General features: G+C 49.4%; 9 protein-coding genes across 13 annotated transcripts in view; 3 read left to right on the forward strand and 6 right to left on the reverse strand.

Annotated features, from left to right (window-relative positions):
- Positions 1 to 258: 258 nt before the first annotated feature.
- LOC121595524 (zinc carboxypeptidase-like) lies at positions 259 to 1,888 on the forward strand. The gene is made up of 5 exons (XM_041919560.1): positions 259 to 599; positions 664 to 1,045; positions 1,114 to 1,201; positions 1,273 to 1,563; positions 1,637 to 1,888. Exons 1-5 carry the CDS (start codon positions 307 to 309, stop codon positions 1,828 to 1,830), a joined length of 1,248 nt encoding a protein of 415 aa, XP_041775494.1. The 5' UTR covers positions 259 to 306; the 3' UTR covers positions 1,831 to 1,888.
- Positions 1,822 to 11,688, reverse strand: LOC121595513 (unconventional myosin-VIIa-like). 4 transcript variants are annotated; one of them, XM_041919547.1, is made up of 11 exons: positions 11,270 to 11,688; positions 10,074 to 10,211; positions 9,867 to 9,989; positions 8,654 to 9,772; positions 8,061 to 8,576; positions 7,079 to 7,963; positions 5,598 to 5,795; positions 3,712 to 5,499; positions 3,534 to 3,649; positions 3,307 to 3,469; positions 1,822 to 3,238 (listed from the first exon to the last, which is right to left on the reverse strand). In XM_041919547.1, the coding sequence occupies exons 1-11, from the start codon at positions 11,288 to 11,290 to the stop codon at positions 1,952 to 1,954; spliced, it is 6,354 nt and encodes a 2,117-aa protein (XP_041775481.1). In that variant the 5' UTR covers positions 11,291 to 11,688; the 3' UTR covers positions 1,822 to 1,951. The 4 variants fall into 4 exon arrangements, with proteins under 4 accessions (XP_041775481.1, XP_041775480.1, XP_041775482.1 ...); XM_041919546.1 differs by lacking the exon at positions 11,270 to 11,688 and adding an exon at positions 10,961 to 11,154; XM_041919548.1 differs by lacking the exon at positions 11,270 to 11,688 and adding an exon at positions 10,859 to 11,154.
- A 257-nt stretch (positions 11,689 to 11,945) lies between these two features.
- On the forward strand, positions 11,946 to 12,962 carry LOC121595527 (inosine triphosphate pyrophosphatase). 2 transcript variants are annotated; one of them, XM_041919564.1, is made up of 3 exons: positions 11,946 to 12,089; positions 12,233 to 12,522; positions 12,589 to 12,962. In XM_041919564.1, exons 1-3 carry the CDS (start codon positions 11,950 to 11,952, stop codon positions 12,915 to 12,917), a joined length of 759 nt encoding a protein of 252 aa, XP_041775498.1. In that variant the 5' UTR covers positions 11,946 to 11,949; the 3' UTR covers positions 12,918 to 12,962. The 2 variants fall into 2 exon arrangements, with proteins under 2 accessions (XP_041775498.1, XP_041775499.1); XM_041919565.1 differs by lacking the exon at positions 11,946 to 12,089 and having other exon boundaries at positions 12,100 to 12,522.
- Positions 12,963 to 13,059: 97 nt separating this feature from the next.
- On the reverse strand, positions 13,060 to 14,421 carry LOC121595526 (mannose-P-dolichol utilization defect 1 protein homolog). The gene is made up of 2 exons (XM_041919562.1): positions 14,140 to 14,421; positions 13,060 to 14,058 (listed from the first exon to the last, which is right to left on the reverse strand). Exons 1-2 carry the CDS (start codon positions 14,225 to 14,227, stop codon positions 13,340 to 13,342), a joined length of 807 nt encoding a protein of 268 aa, XP_041775496.1. The 5' UTR covers positions 14,228 to 14,421; the 3' UTR covers positions 13,060 to 13,339.
- A 50-nt stretch (positions 14,422 to 14,471) lies between these two features.
- Positions 14,472 to 16,057, forward strand: LOC121595525 (39S ribosomal protein L28, mitochondrial). The gene is made up of 3 exons (XM_041919561.1): positions 14,472 to 14,790; positions 14,966 to 15,107; positions 15,190 to 16,057. The coding sequence occupies exons 1-3, from the start codon at positions 14,770 to 14,772 to the stop codon at positions 15,894 to 15,896; spliced, it is 870 nt and encodes a 289-aa protein (XP_041775495.1). The 5' UTR covers positions 14,472 to 14,769; the 3' UTR covers positions 15,897 to 16,057.
- A 25-nt stretch (positions 16,058 to 16,082) lies between these two features.
- On the reverse strand, positions 16,083 to 18,812 carry LOC121595517 (TBC1 domain family member 19). The gene is made up of 7 exons (XM_041919555.1): positions 18,328 to 18,812; positions 18,025 to 18,198; positions 17,524 to 17,945; positions 17,138 to 17,384; positions 16,926 to 17,063; positions 16,505 to 16,839; positions 16,083 to 16,422 (listed from the first exon to the last, which is right to left on the reverse strand). The coding sequence occupies exons 1-7, from the start codon at positions 18,370 to 18,372 to the stop codon at positions 16,167 to 16,169; spliced, it is 1,617 nt and encodes a 538-aa protein (XP_041775489.1). The 5' UTR covers positions 18,373 to 18,812; the 3' UTR covers positions 16,083 to 16,166.
- Positions 18,813 to 18,937: 125 nt separating this feature from the next.
- Positions 18,938 to 20,365, reverse strand: LOC121595529 (pickpocket protein 28-like). Its single transcript, XM_041919567.1, has 2 exons — positions 20,039 to 20,365; positions 18,938 to 19,976 (listed from the first exon to the last, which is right to left on the reverse strand). The coding sequence occupies exons 1-2, from the start codon at positions 20,289 to 20,291 to the stop codon at positions 19,516 to 19,518; spliced, it is 714 nt and encodes a 237-aa protein (XP_041775501.1). The 5' UTR covers positions 20,292 to 20,365; the 3' UTR covers positions 18,938 to 19,515.
- Positions 20,361 to 21,172, reverse strand: LOC121595467. Its single transcript, XM_041919483.1, has 2 exons — positions 20,535 to 21,172; positions 20,361 to 20,469 (listed from the first exon to the last, which is right to left on the reverse strand). The coding sequence occupies exons 1-2, from the start codon at positions 21,170 to 21,172 to the stop codon at positions 20,361 to 20,363; spliced, it is 747 nt and encodes a 248-aa protein (XP_041775417.1).
- A 711-nt stretch (positions 21,173 to 21,883) lies between these two features.
- LOC121595515 (UHRF1-binding protein 1-like) overlaps positions 21,884 to 27,322 on the reverse strand; it is a 29,113-nt gene continuing 23,674 nt past the window's right edge. Inside the window, 4 exon segments of the mRNA XM_041919550.1 lie at positions 21,884 to 24,433; positions 24,507 to 24,968; positions 25,152 to 25,294; positions 26,925 to 26,945. Of these exon segments, the coding sequence (XP_041775484.1) occupies positions 24,211 to 24,433; positions 24,507 to 24,968; positions 25,152 to 25,294; positions 26,925 to 26,945 (849 nt within the window). The 3' untranslated portion in view covers positions 21,884 to 24,210.

Below are 27,322 nucleotides of genomic sequence, written 5' to 3' on the forward strand. Positions count from 1 at the left end.
TATCAGCACAGGGACTTTCCAATGGCCTGCCCAATCACCTGCCTCAAGTACTATCTCTTTTCGTACGAAAATTTAGTTGCCAAATCATTCCCCAGCCAATGGGCATTCTGCGTCACTTAATCCTATCTCTTGGGGATGATAGGCTAATGCTTTGTTTTTCCCCCTGTCCCGATGATCTCCAATCATTATCGTATCCGAGCCCCCAATGGAACGTATTCCAACACCGCTGATAGTCGATTGCCTATAAAAGCGGCCTGATTGTGTACGCACCGCTATCGTTTCGTTCAATACGCAAAGACGACAAGGATGTGGTTCAAGCTAACGTTGCTGCTGGTGGCCGCCATTGCCTGGGGCGGTTCGGCCGAACAGGCACGGTTCGACAACTACCGCGTGTATGAGGTGTCGATCGAAACGGAACGGCAGCTGAAGACGCTTCAGCATCTGGAGCTGAATCCCGATGGGTACAGCTTCTGGGAATCCCCGGTGCAGACCAACATGCGCCTGAGCATCGTGGTGCCGCCGCACAAGTTTGCCCACTTCGAGGAGCTTACGGTAGCGCTTGCGCTGAAGACACGCCTGCAGATTGAAGACTTCCAGAAGTAAGAATTGAACATTTTTGTTGTGACGCCTATGTGTTAATCTTTGACCGACCTCATTACACAGAGTGATCGACAGCGAACGTCCGATGCGCAGTACGCGCGCCACCTTCGGCTGGACCGACTACTACACCGTGGATGAGATCTACGCCTGGATGGATCAGATGGTCGCGCAGAATCCAACCATTCTGTCCGGTTCGGTGTACGGCAAATCGTTCGAGGGACGTGATCTGAAGGCGATCAAGCTGTCGCACAAGGCCGGCAATCCGGGTATCTTCATTGAGGCTAACATTCACGCCCGCGAGTGGATCTCGTCCGCTACTGCTACGTGGCTGCTGAACGAGCTGGTTACGTCGAGCAACGCTGCCGTGCAGAACTTGGCCCAGAACTACGATTGGTACTTCATCATGGTCGCTAATCCTGACGGTTTGACCTACAGCAAGACCACGGTGAGTAGTTGCAGGGTCGTGAGAAGGTATGGAAGATGTTGATCGTTACCTGCCGCTCTTCTCAACAGAACCGTCAATGGCGCAAGACTCGTCAGCCGGTCAATGCACTCTGCGTTGGTGCTGATCCTAACCGCAACTTTGACTACATGTGGATGAGTAAGTTCATCGAAACTCATGTGACTCATTTGCGGAGACTTCTCAAGCTACATCTCTTTCCCTTTCTCAAGCCGGTGGAGCTTCATCCGTCCCCTGCTCGGACACGTTTGCCGGATTGACCGCCTTCTCCGAGCCGGAAACGAAAGCCATGGCAGACTACTACGCGACGATTGCGGACAAAATCAACATCCAGTTCTCGTTCCACTCTTACGGCCAGTACCTGCTGACGCCGTTCGGATTCAGTGGTGCTCCTCTCCCTTCGAACAATGCCGATCTGCAGCGTATTGCCGCTGTTACGGCTGCCGCGATCGAGGCTACCTACGGAACGCGCTATACCTATGGCAACAGTGCCAGTGTGCTGTGTAAGTATTTTACTTTCATTTTAAAGTTGAAATGGAGTTTAATGATGCACTTCTTTGCTCTCCTTGTCCATAGACACCACCTCGGGAAGCACGGTCGACTACTTCGTCGGAGTGCACGGTACCAAGCTCGGATACACGTTCGAGTTCCGCGACACCGGAGCAACCGGATTCGTCCTTCCCGCTAACCAGATCATCCCGAACGCGGAGGAGACCCTCAACGGCATCATTGCCTTCGTGGCCGAAGCCAAGACCCTTGGATACGTCTAAACGGCACTGCCTGTTTTTATTTCCCTATTCCAATAAAGCAATACAACTAAACTTAAAACGGTTTACATATCTTTCCCACTTTCGCTATTCCATGCTTTGCAACTGGTTCGCTTGCAGTGCGCTAGTTTCGTTGAGCTTGCGCTTTAAAGTGGCGTATGTAGGACGCCAGCAGTTCATCCATCTTGTACCCTTGCTTCGTTTCTAGCAGCAGCTTGGTCGATCCCATCAAGCTGCCAAACTTCACGTGGAAGTACGTATTGCCCGAGCTCCAGAAGTTTAGCTCGGTGTAGCTGTAGCTCTGCAGCACCTCCTTTGTGTGTGGATCGATCAGATGGAAGCCGGTGCGATTGATCGCTATCAGCAGCATCGCTGGTAGGTTCTGATCAGTCGCTTGGTTTACCACGAAGAACGTTGAGCCAAACATTGGGAATTGTTGCATGATCTTCAAGAAGGCTAGCTTCGCTTCGCTCACGGTGATTCCCTTGACCGAGTCAATCTTCGCAACGATATCACGCTTCCAGTGATCTAGCTTCTGCAGCCGTTCCGCATCCTTCGCTATCAGTACGGGCAGGAAGTCGTGGAAGCTCTTGCTAAGCAATGCCAGATCGGACACTTCATACTGTGCCCAGAAGATGTACGCTGCCAGATCCACCACCTGCTCCTTGGTGAGTTGATAGTAGCCTTGCAGCACCTTCGGCACCTCCTGGTGGAAGTGGAATATCTCGTCCGCATTGCGATCACGCCCCGGCACTACGGCGAGCCACAGTTTCTTCATGAAGAACAGCTGATACTCACACTGGATGCGGTTGTCGTTCGTACGCGATGGGTGGGTCTCGCGCAACCACTCCAACAGTTCGTAGATGAAATCAAACACAAAGTAATCCTCCGGCACGGACAGTACCTTGTCCATCACCTTGATGAACAGACTGAACCCTTCGCACGACTTTAGCTCTAACCGCCGAGTAATGGTCTGTATCAAATCCTTCGTCTTGGTGCACGACTCGATCTGGAACGCTTCGTCCGTATCGTCCGGGAAGTAAACCTTGTGGTAGATCTCCACCGTACGGTAGCGTATCGCTTCCACCTCGACAATGTACGGCGGATACTTCCGAGCGCCCAGCTTGATCGTTTTCTGCAGCCGCTGCAAACAATCGATCGCGATCGGATGCTTGCGGGTGCGCAGGAACAGAAACAGTTCCTTCTGGAGCGGTTGGCTCGGGAGCATTACACCCGTCGCAAGCCACAGCAGATCCCAGCCACGTTCTTCACTGATTTGGATCTTGTTTTCGGTCAGCTGGCGCATCATTTGACAGTAAACTTCATCACGAAGCAGGTCGTCGGACATTGCTGGGGTGAATATTTTGGCGACATCGATCGGTTCACGGCTTTTCGGCAGGTCGCCCATGTACTAGAGGAAGAATTTGGAAGGACAAATCAATAAGTGTCTTCAAACAAAGGACATTTTAACGCACTTACCTTCAAAATCAGGGTGAAAATCATCACAGCAGTATCGCACTTGGCACGATCGTTTTGAAGACGTTCAAGCAGTGGCGCCTTCATTGGATCCCTCGTGTGCTTCCAGAGCTCTTCAACTGTCGTCCTGCGCACACTAGTGATGCTTGTTGAAGAGGACACAATCCTTGGAAAAGAAGGGCAAATAGATGAAATATTCTTTAAAATAAATGTAAATCTCCTAAACTTACGCAATCGGGGCTCGGAAGTGATTCGATGCAAACTGCTGCAAAGTGTGCATCTTCTTCCTCTGAATGGTGTTGTAGATCGGTCCAGCATGTTTCTTGCTCTTTATCGCATTCTCTTTCTGTAAGGAGTAGCATATGTCAACAAAAAAACCGACTTCAATGACCCACAATCAAACATTACCTTGTAGAAGTTCAGCACAACACCCGAAGGAGGCAAGATCGTTGGTAGAATGTAGATCGATTCCGTTGGGAAGTAGCCCGACTTGCCATTGCTCTCACCATACCCCCAAGTAGCCTCCTCAGCCATCAACGACTCACCGGTGAACCCTTGCCCGAGCGTTATCAGATCACCCTTCAGCAGCGTCAGCACCGTATCGTCCGTTGTGTCCGATTTGTACGACTGCACCACGATCGCGTAGATGCTGCGCTTCTTCAACCCATCCAGCAGGAAGTTCACCAACTCCGCCACTACCTTCGCGTCGAACGTTTTGAAGCTAAACTCCTCGCCCTGAATCGTCCCAATATACAATGTGCCTACTTCCGTCTCCCCATCTTCCTCACAGCTAATGTGCACCACCTCCGGATAGGACAGCTCCACAAGCACCTGCTCCTGTTCATCCACAAAGTATACCCCGGACCAGTTCACCGCAATGATTACGCTTGCCGCGGCTAGTGATGGACCACTGCACTGAACCGCCTCGAAGAAGCGCGAAAACATCATACCCCATGTTATCTTCGCAAACAGCACAATGTCCTCCTTGGCAACACCGCGCTGTAGGAACTCCTTCACGCATCGACTCTTCTTGAACGCACTCTCGATCATCTGCATCCAGCGTGGAGTCGTCTCCGCTCTCAGGACACTTTTCGGCAGGAAATCCTTCAGTCTCTCCTGCAGTGTTTTCGTGCTTATCTCACTTCCATACTCTGCGTAGTACTGCAGCGCGGCAAGCATCGCCAAATCCTTGTCCGAATTGCTGACAAGCTCTCCCAAATTCAAGCCACGCACAATCTGCGCATATATCAGCTCCGTTGCAATGGGATCAATGGCAGGATCGTGCCACGGGGCGAACAGTTCCTTACGGAAGAAGATCTTCCAATCAGCCGCTCGCTCACTCTGCCCCTGCTCTTTCGCGTACTGTTCACAGTTGGAGATCGCGTCCATCAAGAACTCACGACCGCTCTGCAGCGACAGCACCTTGTCCTGCATTGTGATGAAGATCGAAAAGCCGAAGCAATCTTTCAATCCCACCAGCTCGCTCACCTTCTCGCACAGCTCACCGGCCGTTGTGGCAGAGTCGGTCTCCAGCGTACGTTTGCTACCATCCATCAGGATCACACCGACACTGATCGGTCGTTTCGTTTTAGTTGCCTGTAGCTCCAGCAGGGATGGAGGTTGTCGGCGTGTACCATTCTTCAGGGTACGATCAAGCCGTAGCTCGCAGTATGGGGCATACAACTCGGGACCGTCCCTTATGAACGATCGCAGATACTTCTCAAACCGTTCCGACGGTGGGAAACAACCCACACACAGCGAGAGCAAGATCCATCCCTTTGCATGCGAAGTGGCCGTTGGGTTGTTGGTAAGCTGCTTACAGATCTGACAGTAAATCTCATCACGCAAGTTCTTGTTCAAAATGCCATGCCCAATGATAAAGTGCAGCTTGTCCAGATTGTTGCTGCGACTGTTCAGAAACTCCTGATAGTCCGTAATTTCCTCCGTGTTCTCCACGATCGACTTCAGCTCGGCGGGGATTTTGGACTTCTTCTTCAACGTCCGGTGGATCATCTTACGATCGTGCTCGGACAGCGTTTCCTGGAATGCCTGGAAGTCCTTCGTCTTGGCAAAATTGCGCCCCAACGTGACGGTTACACGCTGCATCACAGGTTTCAGCTTGGAGTCGTCACTTTCATCTTCGTACTTCGCGTCCGCCATATCACCCATAAAGCGTAGAATCGTGATCCAAAGAGCCTTTCAGGGGGGAGGGAGAATACAAAAAAAATCAAAGTTAATTAATGACTCCGCTTTCTTCTACCCTACTCTAGACCACTCCACAGCGCGTGTCTCACCTGGGCGGATATCACATCGGCCGTGCTGTACAGATCGAGCAGGGAGGATTTAAGCTTGCGCTTGCTGAACTGATAAGACGCATTGTTCGCAAAGTAGGTGGCCGCAAATTTGGAAAAGTTGTAGTCGGATAAATCCTCCCGATAAGAAACCGTTTGTTGTTGCTGCTGCTGATCCGTTCCTTCTGGCTGGTCAGCACCCTAGCACATGGATGGATGGGGACGCATAGGACGGGCACAACAAGCGTATTAGTGTTTGTAGCTCAAGCCTGCCCGAGGTTGCGGCTTTACCATTAGATCGAAGAAAAGAAACTATGTAATAGTGCTATGTACAGGTGGAGTAAGAAATGAAATGGAAATGGTTGTGTTATCTGATGTATTATGTGTTATAAGTGTGTATTGTGTCATCGATGTTAGTGAGCAAACTCAACGCGGTTGTGTACTTCTGTTCGAATTTTTGTTGTGTGTGTATATATGTACAACTCTTTGACTATATGCCTATGTAAATGTATGTGAGTGTGTTGCGTGTGTTTGTTTGTTTATGATCTTATGCTATCTTTAATCTACAGAATTTACAACATGTCTTCAATTTTGAGCGTGCCGCCCAAAACTTCCACGGAACGCGGAAACGTGCGTCGCGTGTGCAGAATTTCGCCACCATAAATGGTCGTCCGTGGTTGCAAAGCAACGGCCTAACGCGTCAATCTGATCAATCATAGTAATTGTGGACTTGGCCACCACGCTAAACTGACTATCTTGACGAGTGCGTGTAGGAGTTGTCATGTAAGCTGACGGCGGGGCTTACGCGCGATAAGAGGCGCGATATCGTTCCAGACCCTGGACGGATAGGCTATCCGTCAAACCGTCTGGGCAGTCGGCGATCAATCGGCGCTTGTGACTGACGCGCTCCAGATTGGCGTCGTCTCACATACATTACAACCTGAATCTCATGTCTTACTCATAATGAATCTCTTGAATCTTGAAGCTGGAAACAGCTGAGTTTTTTTTTATGTATGTACATTCGAAAACAGGAACAAGGTCTATTGCTTTTAGCCGCTAATAATACTTGCTGTACTAGACGGATTTAATACATTGTTTGTGTTGTTCGAGACGAAGGTGGTTGTAATGCGATGGGAGATTAAGTGTGACTGATTTATTTACAAAATAACATCTAATTGTCGTTGGTGCATTGCTGTCTGTGTGTTTGAGCTGTGGGCGTGATGGTGCCGGGCTGTGCGAGGTTGTATGACCACTAGCTGTTAGTCTATTTCGAGTGAAGGGATCTACAACAATGTGTGTGAGTGTGTGTGTGAGTGCTTAGGAGAGCTTGTTTGAAATGCCGATTATGACCGATTATTCGATTTGGAGCCTCCGTTTTATAGCCTAGATGATTCGTAATAGTTAACCGGACGGGACAGAAGCTTCGTGGGGATGATCTTTTTGTTGCGACTCTTCTCTTCGAAATACTGGCGCATTTTGCTTACGGCTAGCGATGGTTTCCGCTTCGGTACCGGCTCGGGGCTCGTAGTACCTTCCAGAAACCCGAACACGTCGTCCACGATCTTGTTGTCCTCCTCCACGTTAATGCTCGGCTGCGGCTGCACCACCACCATAGTGGGCGGTGCTGGTGGTGGTGGCGGCGGCTCCGCCATCTCCTTGTTAAGCTCATCCACCCGCAGCCAGTAGTTGTGTTCGGCGTCCTCCTGCCAGCGCGCATTGCCCGACTTGCGGAACTGTAGCTCCTCGGTGCGCTGCAGCGCAATGATTTCGTGCATGCGCCGCGCTCGGTAGGTGATACGATCGCGTAGATTGCGGCGCGTTAGATACCCACGGCACTGGGCCTGTAGTTGTACGATCGCTTCCCGCAGCCGTCCGAAGGCGTACGTTTGGGTGCGCGATTTGATGACCGATTGTAGTCGCCGGTAGCCGTTGCGCATGATCAAGTACTCCGCACGGTAGCCACGGGCTCGCCAGTGCTTCTGGATCGTGATCGCTGCCTGGCGGTAGCGGCGCAAATACCTCCAGAATAGGACCTTGCGCAGGGCGCGTTGAATCAGCACTACGTAGTGTAGATACACACGCGATCGTTCCGATTCGAGCAGATAGTCGTGACTTTCCTTCAGGAACACCTTCGTCATGCCGAACTGATAGTCGTCCGGTATGGTGACGAGCACCTTGGCGCAGATATCCTTCGCCGCCTGCACACAGTCCACCTTGTGGGCGGGACCAATGCCAGGCACGAGGTGACGATACCGCTGCACAAACTCACGGTACGTGTGTCGGACGGCGTATCCAGCCTTTCTTATCTTTGCCGTTTCCATCATGCCCGAATAGCGAAGCTGTCGTACACACAGTGCCTTATCGATGATCTAAACACACAAAAAAACGAAACATAATCACACATTAGTAGCAGATATCGGGGCAGCATTTCCTGGAAAATCTGAAGCTGCCTCTTAAACCCCTTACCTTTGGTCTCTTTATATCGTTCGGCTTGATGCAGCGGATGAAGTACGGATGGCAGGAGGAAAGCGTACGCATCAGCGAGTCAAGCGAATTCCTGAACTGCAGCGACAGCGTAATCGACCGCTTGGTCGTGTCCAGCGAGTCATCCGTCCCGAACAGTGCCACCAGATAGTCGTTGGTGCTCTTCGTTACCAGCTCCTTCAGGTCGGCACTGAACGAGTCGCGATTTTTCTCCAGAAAACCATCCACCCGGTAGAACACGACGCCCGCAAAGTGCTGTATGCCGAACGCTGCGTCCTTATCATACTTCGGTTTCACGTAGACCGATTTCGTGCCGTGCGTTGTGTGTAGCTTCGAGAGCATGGTCAGATCGGTGCCCTTCGGGAAGCGCGTCTCTTCGTCGATCAGCGACATAAGGTTGAGCGACTTCATGCCGATCATGTCCAGAATTTCCTGATTGTCGATAAAGTCGATCGTGGTCCAGTTGATGCCTTCCCGTGCGTACTCCGCTTGCTCCATCTGCAAGAGAAAGTGCAAGAGTGCGCTAGAGTCCTCTCACAAGACCTCTCTAAGCCTCCCCCTCCCCCTATTCTCACCTTGAAGATGTGCTTCACGAAGAACTGCTGCAAGTTCTCGTTCGCATAGTTGATGCACAGCTGCTCGAAGCTGTTCACCTCGAACTGCTCGAACCCGAAGATGTCCAGCACACCGATCGACAGCTTACCCCTGCCCGACGGCTTGTAGATCGCCCGGTTGATCTTGTCCACGATCGTGATGAACAGCTTCCCGTAGATCGCCTTCACAAACGCATCCCTCGCCTCCAGTGCCTGATCCTTCGAAAGCTGCGACACTACCCGCTCTCCATGTGCCAGGATCGTCCGGCGCGTCAGTGCACTCAGCAGCTGCGCCTTGGACACACCGAGCAGCACCGCCACCCGGCCCACATTCACCGTATCACTAATCTCCACCGCATCAATGTTCTGCACCACCGTCGCCTTATACTTCACGTTGCCCATGTGCAGGATGGCCGCCAGCAGGCGCAGTATCGACCGAATCTCCTCATCATCGAACGCCAGCACCGTCATCGCCGACCGCACATCGGCAAACTCTTTCGCATCGTTCCGGCCCTCACAAAGCAACGTCTGCCCACTGGTAAGATAAGCGTACGCCTTCGGCGCATCCTCCAAATCGAGCGCCCTCCGTTCATCCTTCGACAGCCCCGCCAGCATCGAGTAAAAGATGTGATAGTTCCGCTCGCCCCTATTCTGCCGCACAATGCGTGACTTCTCCAACAGGTACTGCTCAATCCGAGCCCCTCCAATCGCGCCCTCCGCCGTAAAGTGCACATCGATGTACTTGCCAAACCGGGACGAATTATCGTTGCGCATCGTTTTCGCATTCCCGAACGCTTCCAGGATCGGGTTCGACTCGATGATCTGCTGCTCGATCCACGAATGCTTCCCGCTCGTGGCGGCCAGATACTGCAGGATCAGCTTGGTGCTTTCCGTCTTCCCAGCGCCCGACTCGCCACTGATCACGATGCACTGATCGCGCTGCTCGCGCTTCATCTCCTGGTACGCACTGTCCCCGATCGCGAAGATGTGCGGTGGCAACTCGCCCAGCTTACGGTCGCGATACAGATTGATCTCGGCGTAGGTATAGATCGGCAGTATCTCGTACGGGTTTATCGCAACCAGCATGCTGCCCGTGTACGTCTACCCGGGGTTGAAGGAGCAAACCAAAACAAACAAACAAACAAACAATCAATAAAGCACCAAACGGACACACCAAAAACACTGATTGACCTACATAAATCTGCTTCTGCCGGTAGCGAACGATGAGATTACGCAGTATGGCGTACTCCTGGAGGTCGCCGAGCGTTATCATGTCGTGCACGGTCTTCTGTGACGTCACGTGCATCGGTTTGATTATCTGGGGCGATGGGAAAGTATGCGAGAGGGTGATGGGTTGTTGTGTGAGAATTGGTTGTGCTCAAAGCAGGATAGCTTTGCTTACCTCGGCGTCCTTCACCCAGAACTCTTCCCCATCGTCGTTCGCCACCAGCGTGCGGCCCTCGTGCGTACGAAGCACGCGGCCCGCGTACGGCAGCTCGAACTCATGCTTCTGCTTGGGCTGAATCCAGACCCATTCGCCCTGCAAGATAAAGAGACGATTAAACGTTAGATTGGTAATTGGTAAACAATAACAGACTCTTTTTTTAAGGGGTAAGACAATAAACTCCCAGCGAAGGATTTATCTAATCGTCTTCCGATGGGGGTCGGAAGATCCGGGTTCACTCGATCAAGTTCGATCAGGTGCGTGTGCTATTTTAGAGCAAAATAGCTTTGCTTTCTTTAATTAATACAAGGTCTGATGTTATTCCCCACAAACACCGCGAGGTAAGCTGATTATGGAACAGATACTTCTGGAGCTTTTGTTTTAGGCCATCAACACGCAGCCCTTGCCCCACTGTCTCCGCCTTAATCCTTATCGAAACAGACAAGATTAAACGATGTGTTCGGTGGTTTACCAGCTAAAACTGGACTTAAATTTCACTCAAATTACAGTCGTTTTTTTTTCAACTCCATTGTCACCTCCCCCCGAAAAACGGTTTGATAAGACCACCACGGCACGATAGCCACACCACATGCCCTCACACAAAGTGCACACCCGTGGAGTGAAATCGATTCTTCCACGTTCCATTTCATAACATAATTAGAGAAGGACACGTTCGCCCATGCCAATCAACTCATAATAGGCCCATGTTTTTCTTCCTATCAAAGGCAATGCACTTCAAGTACCATATCGCGCCGCATGCTCGGCCTGCAAAATTGGGACGCACCACTGGTCCACACGCAATCAACCCAACGATTCACTTATCAACGAACAACGAGGTAACACACACTATCACGAGGGACGAGGTAACGCCGAGGGGCACCTGTATCGCGGCTCGTCATCAGCGAAACTGACGGACCCGCATCCACCCGCAACCGCCAGGCTAGACGGAAGTGCGCTCGACAGGCTCGACACGTTGCGCCGCGATGGCGCACAGACCGTTCGTCTTATCCTTGATTGGTCGGCCCGCTCGTGCACGCGTTATCAATGACTAAGCTCCGGTGGAATGTAACACCTTACCAGCTGGCATCACACACAAGAGTGGGGAAGGTGGGTGGGTGTGTGGGGGGGGGGGGGGAATGGAACTCAATACTTACAAGCTGCTCTTTAGTATCCATCGTGACAAAGACGTTTTGTGGTGCTGTTGCTATTCCTTCACTCTACTTCTCAACACACACTTCCTTGATTCGTCATCGAATCGTAAAACAAAATGACGAGAAAGTTGCAACGTCACCAGTATGCGTGTTGTGCTCCTTCCTGCTGCTTCTTTCGCGATCTATTCGTATCAGCACTAATTGCACGGTGTAATAAAATTGTAAGTACGTCAATTTACATCCAGATCCGGACACTTTTTAACGAATTTTTTACGAAATTCTACACAAATTCACTACGCTGCCAACGAATCAACGCGTTTGTACGGGGGAAAAAAGGTAACAAGCACCTGTCTATCACCTTCTACCGCCGGTACCTAATGCACTGCCTTCGATTCAATCAATCGCCTGTGACTGTACTAGGGACCGGGCTGAGATTCGCACGATATCTCACCACTAGGCTGCCCCCCTTCCTCATCGCGTTATCAATTATTGAGGGTGTTATCTTTCCAATGAAAGGTGATAAGTAATTTCCCTCCCGTGCGGACCAACACACTGGACGAGACACATTGTGCAGTAAAGTGACATAAACATTGAACGGTGACATTAAATTTATTAAATCGCATGTGAAATAAGTTTTTTAAAAGCATTTTTGGAAACATGTAAAAACACGTGCCTTGTTTACAATGCAAAATTGCGCCAAATTGCTCGATTCGGAAGCTGCTCGAATCCGTTACTGCTCGACTTGCTGTCAGATCAGCGGTCAGATTGATTTGGCGAGGGAGTCTATCTGGCCGCACTGTTGTTTGTTTACATTCAAAAGACGGTAGGTTATCGATTTCCACACTTTATTCATTTCTTCGTCTAATTACTGCTTTTACGAGTACAATTATTAACAAAAGCAATTGCCTTCGGTGTTATCATCACATTCCTTACTCAAAATCCTTTGAATACTTGTTACTTTCATAGAACGCCTTCCCTATTCTTCGTGCAGCCGGCTTTTCAGCACCACCGCAACACGATGGCAAGACCGATCTCGTTCGTAACCGGAAATGCCAAGAAGCTGGAAGAGGTGCGTGCCATCCTAGGGGCACGCTTCCCGCGGGAAATTGTCGCCGTAAAGCTGGACCTCCCGGAGCTGCAGGGTGAAATCGATGACATCTGCAAGCTAAAGTGCTTGGAAGCGGCCCGGCAGGTTAAGGGGCCAGTAATGGTGGAAGATACCTGCTTGTGCTTTAACGCACTGAAAGGACTGCCGGGTACGGAAAACGATTCCCTCATACCATTTTTGTGATACTTTAACGGCCAATTTAAACTCCCGGCAGGTCCCTACATCAAGTGGTTCCTCGACAAGCTCGGCCCGGAAGGATTGCATAAGCTGCTCGACGGTTGGGAGGACAAGTCCGCCCAAGCAGTGTGTACCTTCGCCTACACGGACCGGCCGGACGGTGAGGTGATACTGTTCCAGGGCCGTACCGAGGGAGACATTGTGGCACCACGGGGGCCGCGCGATTTCGGCTGGGATCCCGTCTTCCAGCCGACCGGGTACGACCAAACGTACGCCGAGCTGCCGAAGCCAAAGAAGAACGAAATCTCACACCGGTACCGTGCGTTAGCGAAGTTGGCGGAGCATTTTGCCGATGAAAGCAAATGAGTTGAAGGTTTTATGAGTAAAAGTGTTAGCATTTTACAAACGCAAGCTTTTGGAGTATTATTGGTAATTTATTTTACTACAAACGCTCGGGTTTTTTGTTGCATTACTTAGCAGCCTCTCTCTCTCTCCGCCGTACTCGTACTTGTCATTTTAAAATAGTCTTTTGCAGAGCTTGGAAATATTTACGTTTTTCGCTTTCTCTCGCTCTAAACTTTCCTGGCTTAAATTAAACGCACACACACACACTCACACGCTGGTCGAGTTAAGAAATTTGGAAACCGGCATAATTGACGGAGAAGAACAAATTGAACTTTTGAAATAGAAAATGTGACGAAAGGAGGAAAGTAGCCCTCCCCTCTCGTTGTGACTAGTCCGAGGACAGGCGCCCCCGAAACGAAGCCGCTGTGAAGAGCCGCGCAACCTTAGTCGGTCTTCTTGCTCTTCGCCTTTGGTTTTTTGGTCGCTGCCGGTGCAGCGGCGGCGGCGGCGGCGGCGGGAGCAGCCGCCTTCTTCTTCTTCTGCTGCTTGTCCGACGCGTTCCAGTAGTACAGCATCTGCAGCGCAATGACCAGGTTGGCGAACGAGGACGAACCGTACGTGATGATCATCATCTGATCGCCCGTCTCCTGGATCGAGGTGAAGATGCGGGCGAGCGAACCGGCCAGCAGCATAAAGCACGTTACCGCCGACAGTTGCCCGGTGCTACCGTTGCGATAGTTGGTGAATGCCTGCGACAGCTTCCCGAGCAGCAGTATCGGCACGTTGAACCCTTGCGCAATGAGCAGATAGTTGAGCGGGGTCAGCCCACCCATCAGCACGTACACTAGCGCGGAATAGCCGACGGTAAAGGCACCGGCAAGCACGGTAGAACCACCGTAGAACAGCACCATCATCGCAATGATGGCGGTCTGCAGGGCGAGGAAGGCCGTATCGCCCCAGGCACTGAACGGAAACCCGTTCACGAAGCTGTACGCCATGTGGATCGTGATGGCGAACAGATCCAGCAGCACGCTGAACAGGCTGATGCCGCGGGCCGACTTGTTGGCGAGAATCTTCGTAATCTGGGGCACCTTTACCAGCACCGAGCCGGCGATGATGCCGAGCCCTAGGCCCTTGCTGAGCAGCGCCCGGAAACAGTCACCTGCAAAGGATAGGACGGTTCAAAGGTTAGCGCGAAAGATTGCAAGAGCACACACACGCACACGATATCAGCATTACGTACCATCGAGCAGGTCGAACTCTACGAAGTAATTATCGTAGCACTTCTCGTCCATCAGGTACAGCATGAACTGCTTGCCGTAGTCCACCATTTTCGAAGGCCGCTAGGACTATGCCTCACTTTAGGCGATAAGACGGGAAACTCCAAGGAGGGTTTATGCAAAACCGCAGCACCAAAAGCACCAAACTCCGAGCGAGAAAAACACTAAATTACCGACGGGGCTCACGCACAGACGGCACAGAAAAAAGGACAACACGGCACCGACAGTGACACGCTGCGTCAAATGTCAAACACTGCAGTGTGCGATGTTGTGCGATGTTTTTCCCCCATTGCGGGCCGGCGGTGATTTTTGTTTCGCGAGATCGCACTGAAAACCAGTTAAAATTTGATTTTCTTTAAAGCTCCTGTAATTTTCATTATTTTTAGCTACAATAAAACACTATTTTCCGCAAAATAAACACCACAATCCAAGCCCACTGTGCACTGCTGTTCGCAAACGTCAAACCGTGCATGCGATAAGAAACAAATCGCAACCATCGGCTGGGCACATCATAACAGAGCGGAAAATATTCGCCAACAAATACATTCTTTTGTTGATATTTTCTACCAAACATTGCCGAAATTTGCTATTGAATGGCTTCAGCGACACCTCAGGTAAGCAGGAACGATGTGTGTTTGCTCATAAATCACCTGTAATCTGGCCCCAGTCCACGACGTAGTTTCTCCATCGCCCGAGTGTTTTGATGTTGATGTAACCGAGTCCATATTTCATCATCCTGCGTGTGTCTGTTTACGTGCTCACGAACTTGTGTTTCCCTTTGTTTGCCAGGGAGCAAAGCTGCTCTATGGGTTGAGGAAATCGAACAAATTCGCCAAAGGGCTCGGGGCCATGCTGCCCCAGGCTTACCGGAAGTTTTGGAACGAATGGAAAAACCAAACGCCCGCGGCCGTACATTACGTCCCGAAGGATGGTGAGTGTGATGGGCGGGGAAGTGAACCCACACAAAGCAGGCTCCCTGAAACGCGACCACTCAATCATACTTTCGCCCGTAGGAATGTTCCAGCGGGAAGACATTACCGGGCTCGTATCGCCCATCCAGAACGTGCCACTGCCGCTCATTGATCCGCCGGAAGCGCACGACGGCATCTGGGGCGGTGAGGCGGTGATCAAGGGCTTCCAGAAGCGCAACCAGTACAAACGGCGCGTGCCACACTTCTGGGTGCCGGTGCTGCGCCGCTCGGTCGTGCACAGCCGGGTGCTGAACGAGTACATGGCGGTGACGGTGACCGATAGGACGCTCGCCCAGATCCACGACCACCGCGGGTTCGATCACTATCTGCTGAAAACGCCGGCCTGTGATCTACGCTCACTGCTCGCCATCAAGCTGAAGAAGAAAGTGCTGGAAGAGCTGGCCGCTGGCTGCCCGCGGCTGGCGGCGGAACCGTCCAAGCAGCAGGAGTACCTGAAAGAGTTCGCCTGCTACCTGGAGCAGTACACGCCGGAGGAGATCGAGTGGTACGGGCTGACCTATACCGAGGCGCTGATGAAGATGAAAAGCATCACCGAAGAGCACGAGGCCCAGCTGCCCCAGAAGCTGCTGTTCCGGCAGAAGCTGATCGAGCAGCTGCGGGAGGCCGGCATCCGGGAAGCGCAGGAAGGCGAAAGTGGTGGATCCGAGGTGGAGGAGCTGAAGGGAATCAAGGATTCTGCCTCCTCCTCTTGGTTATCGAAGCTTAGCTTTAAACCGAAAAATTGGTAGACTGAAGGAGGCGACGCGTCTTTCGTTAGTGTGCGTGTGTGCGTGTAATTTGGGCGAGCTAGTACGGAGTACGCGCGGGTGTCCTGTTTTAGTTCCACTGTCTGTGCCAGTGCGTTAGCAGGAAGAGTGAATAAAACGACCAACAATCCGCGCCTGTTAATAATAGTAACCAAACAAAAACAAAACTCATCTTCTTTATGCTATATTTCGTTCGCTTATTCAAGGGCAGTGGTCAGTTTTCGGTACGGCACGCAGTGTAGTGGCAGGGGTTCAGTCCCGTGACAGTGTCAGTTGTATGAGCGGCAGTACTTTAACGGAGGACAGATCGGACAGGATCGCTTCAATGTTTTCGACCGACGTCACCTGCATGAGGCTTTCGCGCCGAAAGCTCAGTATGATGATGGCCAGCAGGGACAATATTTCCAGGCTGTCGTACCCGAGAATCAAATCCCACAGTACCAGTAGCTGTTCCGGTGGTAGGTGGCCGCTGAACGCGCGCATCAACCACTTGAACACTACACGAATCCTGCAGCATGTCGGGACGGGGTAACAAGAAGAACATAGAACGAACGAACGGTCGCAAACACGGTGCGTGGTAGGCTACTTACGGTTGGATTTGAAGTTCCCGGAAGTGTGACCACAGCTGTGGTTCGTGCGTTTGCAGCAGCTTCTCGAACAGCAGGCACAAACTCACGATCCCCTGCGGATGGGTGTTGATCGTGGTGAGCCGATGGCAGTACCGGATGTAGAACGCCCGGAAGGTGTAGTACAGCGAGACGGGATTATCGTACAGGTAGCAGAACGGGGCGGCCAGCATGCAGATGCCGTGGAACGGCACGAACCCACACGGTGGCCCTTCGTACTGCTTCGCTTTCGCCGAGTTGGTGAACTCGACCTGTATCAGTTGGCTAATCTCTGTGTCTCTGCTAAAGCAGAGCATAATCTGTAGGGGAATGAAGGGAACAGATCAAAGCAATCTTTTTATTGAAAAGATTTCAAAAACGACCACGTATGTCGCAGCTAACCCACCTGATAGAGCACATCTTCAAACACGAAGTAACGGTCATCGTTCGTAGCGGTCAGTTGTACGTCTTTGAACACCAGCTTGTCCACGATGGACTCGTTGGTCAGTACGGACTGCCGTAGCGCTTCCCAGTGTTCCACGTGCTGCAAAAGAAAGCATTTTTGCATTAAATATTGCATTCGTGATGCCAACACGTGCCACTACACTTCATACGCACATGTTGCTCCACTTGGCTGCCGAGCACGTACGACCATAACGCTCCCCGTAACGGTGGCGGCGTTACTCCCTTCTTCAGCGCCTGCTGGCACAGCGGGGCATGCCGCGTCTTCAGGATCTTCTGACACGTGACCGACCAATCGCCAAAGTTGTTGTCGTTGCGCAGCAGCTCGGAAAAGTGAACCCGCAGCTCAAACAGATTCTTCACCGTGAGCGAAATGTGCGAGAATTCCCATTTCGGCAGAAAGCTTGAAAGAAAAGAAGGACCCAAATTAGCGCCATTCGATCGCGCCAGCAAGGGGGCACACTTCCGGGCAAAAACGGAAGGACCCCCTTAAAGGCGGATTATCCCGTAAGACGTGTGTATGGGTGTGTGTGTGTGGTTACTCAGTCTCATCCTGCTTCATCGGTCCCTTGAGCGATAGCAGCACGTCGAGCAGATCTTTGGGAGCGTACACCGGTCGATAGTTGCTGAGATCGATCTGATAGGTGCTGAGCTCGTCCCACTTGGAGAGGATCTCCTCCCGGTCGGATGCGGTGCGCATCTGACCGTGCAGTTGCGCTTTCGATTCCGAGCACATCGAGTTCAACGACTTGCGTACCCGTCGTTCCCATTGGATACCTGCTCGGCGTAGATAGTTCAACGGATCGCTGCTGGCCGGCGTTGGACGAGTGTCACTTTTTACGCTGTTCCGGATCAGATGGTAGATCACGTTGCGGATCTCGATCTCCAGCCCGTTCGCCTTGATCGCCGTCTCGAGCGTCTGCTTCATGTCGTCCTTGTCCACCTCCGGGGAGCAGGAAAGTTTCTAGCCCCAACAAAAAATGGAAATGGAAAATGGATTTATTGGTTGCTCACTCCTGTGTCCCAAGGTCCTTGCCACTTACTTGTACCATTTTGTAGAGATTCCCGTACAGCTTCATCGTCTTCACGTCCTCCGCCAGCCGAAGGGCCGTATGGTGGATGCTCGTGTCCTTCAGTTCCTCCATGAAGCTACTGTCGTGCACGGCCAGCGGATAGATTGCACCAGGCTCGGCCGAGTCGGCCAACTCTGTCGATGACTGAAAGGAAACTGTTGCAATATTTGTCGGCGAGTAGAACCTCCCGCACTCGTCATGCTTAACGAGTTCTTTCTCCATTTTTTCCATGTTACTTTACGTCCACAATCCCCCATTTCATCCCCCTCTTACCGTTGTGTCTTCTGTGTCCTTTGAATTGGTTGCCCTTACCAGCATCGTTTTCACTCGTTTCCACGGTCCACCGCCAGCCACTTTCTCCCCCTGACACCGAGAACTCGCGTTGCAGAGCTCGTTTGGTGAATCAATTTTACGACAACCCGTCAGCAAACTTCCACGACGGCCGATGGTAAATATTTATTTATTCCGACGGGGTAACCACCTACCCACGGTCTTTCTCTCTCTCTCTCTCTCTCTCTCTCTCTCTCTCTCTCTCTCTCTCTTTCGCTCTGTCTCTCTCTCTTCACAAGGGTCGAATTTCGAAAATGGGGTGGGACGGCATAAGACCGCCCTTTCTGGTCAGGATTTGCTACTTTTTTCCTTCCAGGGTAGGATTTTCCGGTATCAAAAAACGGACACCCACAAACACCGAAACAGCACACAGCACGAGAGCACGTTTGTCCCGAGCTGCCCAGTATTTGTTCGTACACTGTGTGGCTGGGTGACGCTGGTGGTGCTTTGATTGGTAACCAAATAACCAGGTATCGTTGCCCGTGGCAACGCTCGGTTTGGTGGCGGTGACCTGTTTTACAGTTTTTTTGCGCAAGTTTTCTGGTCGGTTTGGGTTTGGAGAGGGGACAGAGCTGGTAGGAGCTTGGTATGTTGGAAGGAGGGGTAGCGAGGAGTTACTTTCTTTCTGAATTTAAGTACTTCGGGGTTTTTTTTGCAAAACTTGCAGCAAATATGAAGAATTTGTATTAAACTAGTGCTTGTGGGCAGGTGTTAGGACTTTGAAGTGTAATTCTGATGTGTCTGTAAACTCTGAGGCGTACACAAGCGGAAAATGGGGAAATCATGGAACTGGATGTTCTCCAGGGTCCCTATGCGAGACCTGATAATCCTTTCAAACTTTCTCCAAACTTCCAAAGATATCCAGGCTTTGGAACTAGGACTCTATCTCGGAGCTAGATTGTAGCACGTGTCTTATACAGGCCCCTTGGAACTATCTTCAGACCTGAATTCTGAGCTTAAGACCCCACTGCAGCTTTGTAAAAAATCCAAAAATAAAGGAAAAAAGCATATCCCAAAAAGCGATTTGCAGGTCACACTCCAAATTCCTATAAAACCTCAAGCGAATGGTAACAACCAAGCATTAAAACTTGTCTAAATCACATCTATTGAAATTCAAAATCCAGTTAGATTTTAACCATGCTGCAATGCCTTCCGATTGTCCTGTTTGTCATGCTCATCCGACTCATCATCGGCACTTTCTTCCTCCTTAATTTCGGTCACCACGTACGACCCGAACCGCACCGTAAAGAAGTAGATAAACTCCACCAAGCTCAGAATACTCGCCCCGGTAAACAGCCCCAATATGCCACCGATCGACACGACCACATCGATGTCTTCGCGCACGATCTGGCGCCGGTAGCGCTGCGACGGTAGGCTCATAATCTTGATCAGTACCGAGCGTCCGGTCCGTGCTTCCATGTCCGTTTCGCGTCCTATGATACGTATCTCGTGCTCGGTACAGGAAGGGAAGCAATCGCACACCAGCCCGTTCGTGCGCCACGGCTGCATGATGGTCGTCTGAGGAAACATCAGATCGCGCTGGTCGAGACAGTTTAGCCCATCGTACCCGCAGACGGGACTTCTATCGTTCTCTGGAAAAAAGGGATGTGTGATACTGCTGTACTACTACCACTACTCACACTACTTCCAGTACTTCCAAGCAGCATGTTATGGTGGCAACAGTTGCACGTTTTGATCTGCGCCGTCTTCAGACACTCCGTCACGCACACACTGTAGCTGTACTTGGCGTACCGGTGGTCGGTCCCTTCGTCGGGGAAAACGCACCGCCGCACACTTTTGTCAACCGTTCGAACTAGCGGATCGTTTGCGATGCTCTGGACGGTGATGTAGATCTTCCCAGCGTACCCTTCCGGCATCTGGTTGAACTGGAGCGTGGTTAGCAGCATATGCGGGATGTCTTCTTCGTTCTGGACGTATGCCTTAAAAGTATGTAAAAGAGCTTAGAGATGCATCAACTACATTTCCACTGCCTTCCTCACCGTTGTAGCTCGGCTAAAGTTCAACTGCAGCTCTCCCTTCGGCGATGCCATGCTCATATCCATCCGCAACCACTGTGGCCCATATCTGCATGGAAGAATTTAGTGTCATTTTGGAACTCCAACGCCAAAACCCACTCCACTTCCAATTACTTGCTAACAGTCTGTATGGAGTTGAGCAGAAAGCACGAGCCCATCGTCGTCTGGATCGGCCGGAAGTAGCGACAACAATCAAACAACTTCCCATTCCAGCGGCACTCATCAAACAGCTGGGAACAGTTCGCCCGCACCGCGTTCGAGAACCTTGGATACCCATCCACCGGACACTTGACACAGTCGTCACAGTCCTTGTACATCGCACAGTACGACTTGATCGAGCCGTAGTTGTACAGGTTGTGGTAGATCAGGCGCAACATAAACTCCTCCACATCGTAGTTGTACTCCATCTCCTCGGTCGTGCGCAACCCTTCGATCACCTGCTGGAGCGCATCGTACTGCTGCTTGGTGTAGCCCATCTCACAGACGCCCACCGACGGGAAGTGGGCAATGTCTTTGCGCGGATCCAGATTCTCCACCACGATGCTGACCGCATCCTTGCGGAACAGCTCCATGTACGTGTTGATCAGCATGTACGAGCCGGTCCAAGCGAACAGCACGCATGCCATCCAGAATAGGCGCTCGGTCCAGTGGTACTTCCGGTTGGAGATGTACCCCACGCCGGCCAGCGAACAGTTGGAGCAGTAATCGACCAGGATGCGGTACAAGACGCGGAATGCTTTTACCACCACCATCGTTGAGCGTGATCTGACGAAGCAGGGGTTCGTCGCCTGGCGGGCGATGCCGCGTTCGTTTTCTGCGTGAAATTAATTATTAAAGCAGTCACTTTTTCGCAGCATGGAAAGTGAATTAGCCGTGTTGCGGGGCGTCATGTCGTCTTCAATATTAGATGAGCTATATTGCCCACATCGCATTCAGCGCTCGTGACGACCTCCCAAAGCGGTTCTTTCTTTTCTTCATCCACCAGAGGCATCTATCGTGGCTTGTGTTTTCGGTTTTATTGAATCCAATAGATAGGTAACTGTTATAATCGGTAAATATGTTTCTATTCTGTAACACGTTAGACTGTTGGGGAGGGGAGATCCTTTCCTTTCCAGTGTGCCGTGGAACGTCCGCCTCTTCCTCCTGCGTGTTCTGCGCTTTCTCTCTCGCTTTCTCAGTGTGTATAGGTTTGTGTACCGATGTTTTGTGTGATCGGTGTGTGTTTTCAAAAAGGGTATATGGGAAACAGGCGCGTACGCCCTGTGCCCTTAGTGGGTTCGGATTATACGGTGGACGAAGGTGTGCTGTGCTGTGATTGGGGTTTTTCTTTTCTGTTGCTTCTGTACCAGCTCGGAAAGAGGCGGCGGTGCAGATATTAATGGCCCCCTTTGCCTATAATGTCTCATCAATCACATGTTTCTTTGCAATCCTTTAAACCTAACGATCGTTAGTGTACGGTGTGCGTGTGCGTGTGTGTGTGTGTGTGTGTGTGTGTGTAGTGACATCGTTGCTGCTTAGTGTACGTACGCCTTAAGCACAATTAGTTAAAGTCTTTCAATCCGGTGCCACACCATCCAGCCCTGCCATTCCATTCGCAATATTCGTATTTAAAACGCTCTTGAGAAAGGAAACGAAGTGAACAACATCGCGTGCGACGGAGTTTGGGAGGGGATGGTGGGCAGGGCACCACCACGCGCAACCTATCTATTCTTCCCGTACGCTTCTCTTAATGCCAACCATCGTGTATAATATATTTGGTTCATATTCCTATTCTAATGTTTAGGCTGCCTCTATCGGTCTGTCCGTCTGTCTAAGTTTGGTTGTATAATTCGTTCCCGCGTTTTGCTGAGTTCGTTTCAAAATAGTTTCACAGACACGCACACACACACAGACATACGTTTCTTTTGCTTTTGTACAACAAACTAACTACGGAGGATTGGGTTGATCGTGTATCACGTGTACGAGGAGTAAGAGGGAACTAAACTAAAACCGAACGTTACGTTGCTTCTGGGAATGGTTGCACACCGCTTAACACACTAGTGCAATGTTTCTTTTTGTTAATTCGTACCCTACCGGCTGTATGAACATGTAACCGAACGCAACGGAACAACATTATGCCTAGAATATACCACCCCCTACCTATACCCCCCCCTCCTTGTGTGTGGTGGTGGTTGTGTATTGCGAAATCCTATCCTAAATATATATGTATATCTGTCTCATGCTGTTGACTGTTCTCCTGTTGCCGTATCTTCTCTGCGTGATCATTACGGGAATGGTTAACTTTAATAAGATGCTTCGTTTTCCTTTTCTTCTTCCTCCTCCTCTTCTTAAACCCCGCTCGATAGCTTTTCCGCTTAAAGCTTGCTGGTTTGTTTGTTGTTTTACTCTTTTTTGTTTCTAAATTACAGAACACACACGCGACACAGCGAGCCGAGCAGAACAGAAGCGCACGCGGGTAAACTTAATATCACACACACACAGAATCATCTTGGCTTGGGGCGGCTTAGGAATTGGTTTGTTGAATCATTTACAATTCGCGATACATGCGCATGTTACAAAGAATGTGTGTAGCCAACACACAGAGTGTGCAGTTTAGTGCAGCAATTGCTATTCACAACGTGGTTCTGTTTTTTTGGAAGGAATGGGTGTATAATTAACACAACGATTAGAGTTTAATTTCACATCGGGTTTCCCGCGCTCTCTCACTCTCTCTTTTTATCGATCGTTCCAGTGCTTTTCTTTGCTTATTGCTAGAGCGAGTGTGTGTGTTTTTATTCTTGTGCATTCTCCACACAATTTTTCGTTACCGTACTTGCCCCTTCACATTTTGGTTTAACCGTTTTTTTTTTAACTAATTACGAATAATGGCAAAACTTGAAAAAGTTAATTTCTAGCGGATTAGTATAAAAATAAAACAACCAAAGGTATAGAAACAAAAAACAACCATTTTCCAACTGAATACTTTTTAGGGCGATTATCTTACAGCGTTTTCCAAGCGTTCTCATAGCTGTCGGGGACACTTCCTTGACTCTTTCTTATTGGAAGTGAACTTCATATGACGGCAATTGGATTCTTTGGTTCCTTTTTTGAACAGGCTCCTTGAAAATTCCTATTGGTTTTGTCCATTAAGGGTGCTATAGAGTCCAATTCCCATTACTTTAAATTCATTTCACGTATGAAAGAGTAAAAAAAAGTGTCCCACAGCTATGAGAACTCCTGGAAAACCCTGTAAGACGCAGAATGGATCAATTCGCTTGTTCGCCTTGTACAAGCTTGCTCGTTAGACTGTTTACTCATACATGCTACATAACGGTGGGGTAAAAGTATGATGCGGACTATCTCTGGCACGGCACACATGTTTTGTTCCCTTTTTCTTTCTCTTTTCATTTTCATTTTTTTGGTGTATCTTCACGGTTCAGTTCATGGATGCAGTTCTCGATAGAATAAAATTTCATGCCTATAAATTATCAACAAAATAAAGAGAACAATAAAACATAACATTTTAAAAATTACAAGACCAATACAGCCCATTGTACACATTGCGGAACGCCTACAGTTGGAACCGAGAACACGTGTGAAAAAGATGGTAAACTCTCCCAAAACAAATTTCCGTTGCCTTTCGATCACTCTTCTGACTAAAAGTCCACCAATTGCCCTATACCACCACCACTTTTCCCCCGGGGTTTAGCTTGTTTTCAAAAGCGCACATTGGCAGCTGGTGATGGTGATGTGTGCCGATAGTACACTCTTTCATAAACATAAACCGACCGGGGGAAACGCTTCCATCGCTTTAGAATGGATTTTCACCGCAGCACTGTATACAGTCCATACAGTTGTGCTATCTTTTGCCATCCTGCTGCCCCAGCTGGACGTCACTCAGCGAGGTGAGCTGATCCTGCAACGATTTGATCGTCGCCATCAGGGTGCGCTTTTCGTCCAGCAGCGTCGTAATGTCGTCCTGGGCCGCCTTCAGGTAGTTCTTCAGCATCTCATTATCTTGCCGTACTTTCATTCTACAAAAAAGAGAGATAATTGTTAATGTAATATCCATTTAAATGTGCAAAATTAATTTTCCTCTTCTCTTACCGATTGCTTTCCGCCGTCTTCTCATTGTCTGTGAGCTGTTTCTTCAGGCTGTCGTTGTCCAGCTTCAGCTGCTGCAACACCAGATGCAACGATTTCACCTCCCGGTCGCGTTCCCGCCGTACCTCGGTGTCGGAGCGGTTCAGCTTGCGCTTGCCGCCACCGTCCACCGCATCGTCCGCCTTGCTGCCGAACGTGGGCTGCACGTAAAACACGCCCGCCTCGTCCCGTGTCAGCAGCACCCGGCCGATGGCAAGGTTTACCGGCAGCGTCCCGGGCGAGGTTATGTTCACCGGGGGCCGATCCTCGATCAGATTGATCTTCACGTTCTCCACCGTCACCTCCATCGGTATGGGCGTCGGTATCACCTCATCCTCCGCCAGATCGCCCAGCCCGACGACGGTGCTCATCGAGAGCTGCAGATCGATATCCTTCACTTCGACGTTTAGCTTCCGCTTGAACCAGCTAGTTTATAAGGCACACGCAAGGTAAAGACAGGGAGAAATGTTACATGATCAAGAAAGGACCAACAAAAAAACGCCAAGAATCGCTGTTGTACACACTTCATCCTAATTTCCCTACGTTTTCATAGACCCAGTCCCCTTACTCATACTTGCAGTCCATTTCCCCAGCATTTGTCGTCATTACCTCAGGATTGTCTTCTTGTCAGTGATTTTGCACGAGTCGGCCGGCAGGGTGAGCTCTTCCTCTAATCTAATCGCAACACAAGGCGGTGCTTCCGGATTATGCGGTGCAATGTTCCATGCTCTACATCTAGTTCCGAACTTGGTCTGGTGGTGAGTAGGTGCGTCGTATACGATGGGCAACAAGGGTGGGAGTTGGGTTTCGCATTTCAAACAGCGTTGAGAGTGGCCCATCATGGTGGTCGCGCAGGGAGGCGCATTTGTATAATTTCATCCAGATTTGTTTCAAATTTACACATTATGAAAAGCGTCAAACACAGCCATTTTCGGCAATTGAATTTGAACAAGTCGAAAGAAAAAGTGGGAAGTGGGGAAAAAGAAATAAATGGAAAAGAAAGAAAAAAAACTATTAACTGCATGGTCTTGGCCAACATTTTTATATTTTCATATCTGGCAAAACAAGATTGTAAGTGTAAATCGCTAGAGAAAACGAAGTAGTTATGTAAAAGAAGTATAAAGAGATAGTTTAAAGACAAAGAAAGTGTAAAGAAGCATCAAACGGAATTAGTTGTAGGCAAATTAGAAAACCAAAAATAAATATATAATTTCAAGAAAAGTGAAAGTGAAAACAGAATAGAAAAGAGAGCGTATATAGAGTAAAAACGAGAGAGAGAAGTAAACAGCGACACATCGTAGCAGAAAGAGAGATTACAACAAACAATGAAACGGAATATAAAGAGTTCTATTTCTAATAGACTGACTTGGCTGACACAATAATAATATACTGTACACAAAATGTGGGTGAGGAAAATCGTGAGTGAGAAAATCGTACTGATTTCTGGGGCGGGTGCTGTTTTCGAGTGATAGACGATAAAATGGATGTGATAGACATTCAAAATATGGGTTTAATTTGTTAAAGGTGATAAAAAGAATAAAAAACTGCGCACAACCTTACGGAAGAAAAGGAGAAACACATGCATCTGCACTATATCCTAGAAATAAAACAGTCAGAAAAACTGACCATACTACTATCGTGACGGCCTGATTGGTTGTTGAGCGCATACAGTGAGCTCCTAGAACGTGTTTGGGTAAGCAAGCGATATAATTGGAAGGCTTTCAAATGCTTTGAAGTGTCTACTTTACTGATCCAATTTCCCTGAAAACTGCCTACAGTAGTTGGTTATAATCATACTATACTAGGATGCGTTCTTAAGCGCATGTTATACTCTACTTCAGACCTCTACTCCTACCAGCAATTAAGAGACTAGAATTCAAGCAGATGCAGAAGAGTTTGCAATCAATTGTCTGTACTGGGTCAGTGTTACAATTGGAGATGGTGACTACACTTTGAGGATTGTTCATTCGTGAGTATTTTCAACATCATTTGTGCATAGTGTGGGCTTATCTTAAACAGCGCAAGGACACACATGGAAAAGTAAAACCTCGTACATGCTTTCTTTACTTCAGCTGCCAAATAGCTGCCATAAACACATAGAAGGCAGAGGAGGGTGGACCACTGAATGGTTCAACATATTTCACACACAGAAAAAAAACAAACGAATCTCTCTTTCCATCAACTACAATGTTCAACACAGCGCAACAAGGCGCGACTGCCTTGCATTGATAAAAAAATGAACAAAACAAGTTAAAAATATAAAAAGAAATGATAAAACACAAAACACCGAAACAGAAACAAAATAACGCTTTAAAATCATACACAGTTTGTAACATACAAACAAAACATATACAAAAGTACTAGTGGAACAAATATAGATACCTTGCTGTTGCGGTGGCCACCCTTTTTTTCGGTGGCGTGGCGTGTATTTATGTGTAAATTATGGATTCAGCCAACAAGTGTGAGCATTTCGTTTGATGATGGCAGTGCAACGATGGTTTGGTTTTGATTACATTGTATGAAAACGACATACATACACAGCACAAACACACACACACACAGAGAAAGAGACACAAAAAGAGACAGAGACGCAAACGCACCAAAGGAAACACAACATCGATATATGTGTATATGTTGATTAGAACCATCGCGAGCGAGCAACCAACAGCAACATCCATAATTGTAGAATAGGATATGGATCGTAATTGTTTTTTTTTTGTAATAATAGCAAATATGCCCAATGAAGTATATATTGGTTGCAACGGGAGTTGTGTAGCGCA

The sequence above is a fragment of the Anopheles merus genome, chromosome 3R, assembly GCF_017562075.2.
Source record: "Anopheles merus strain MAF chromosome 3R, AmerM5.1, whole genome shotgun sequence".
NCBI classification, from domain to species: Eukaryota; Metazoa; Arthropoda; class Insecta; order Diptera; family Culicidae; genus Anopheles; species Anopheles merus.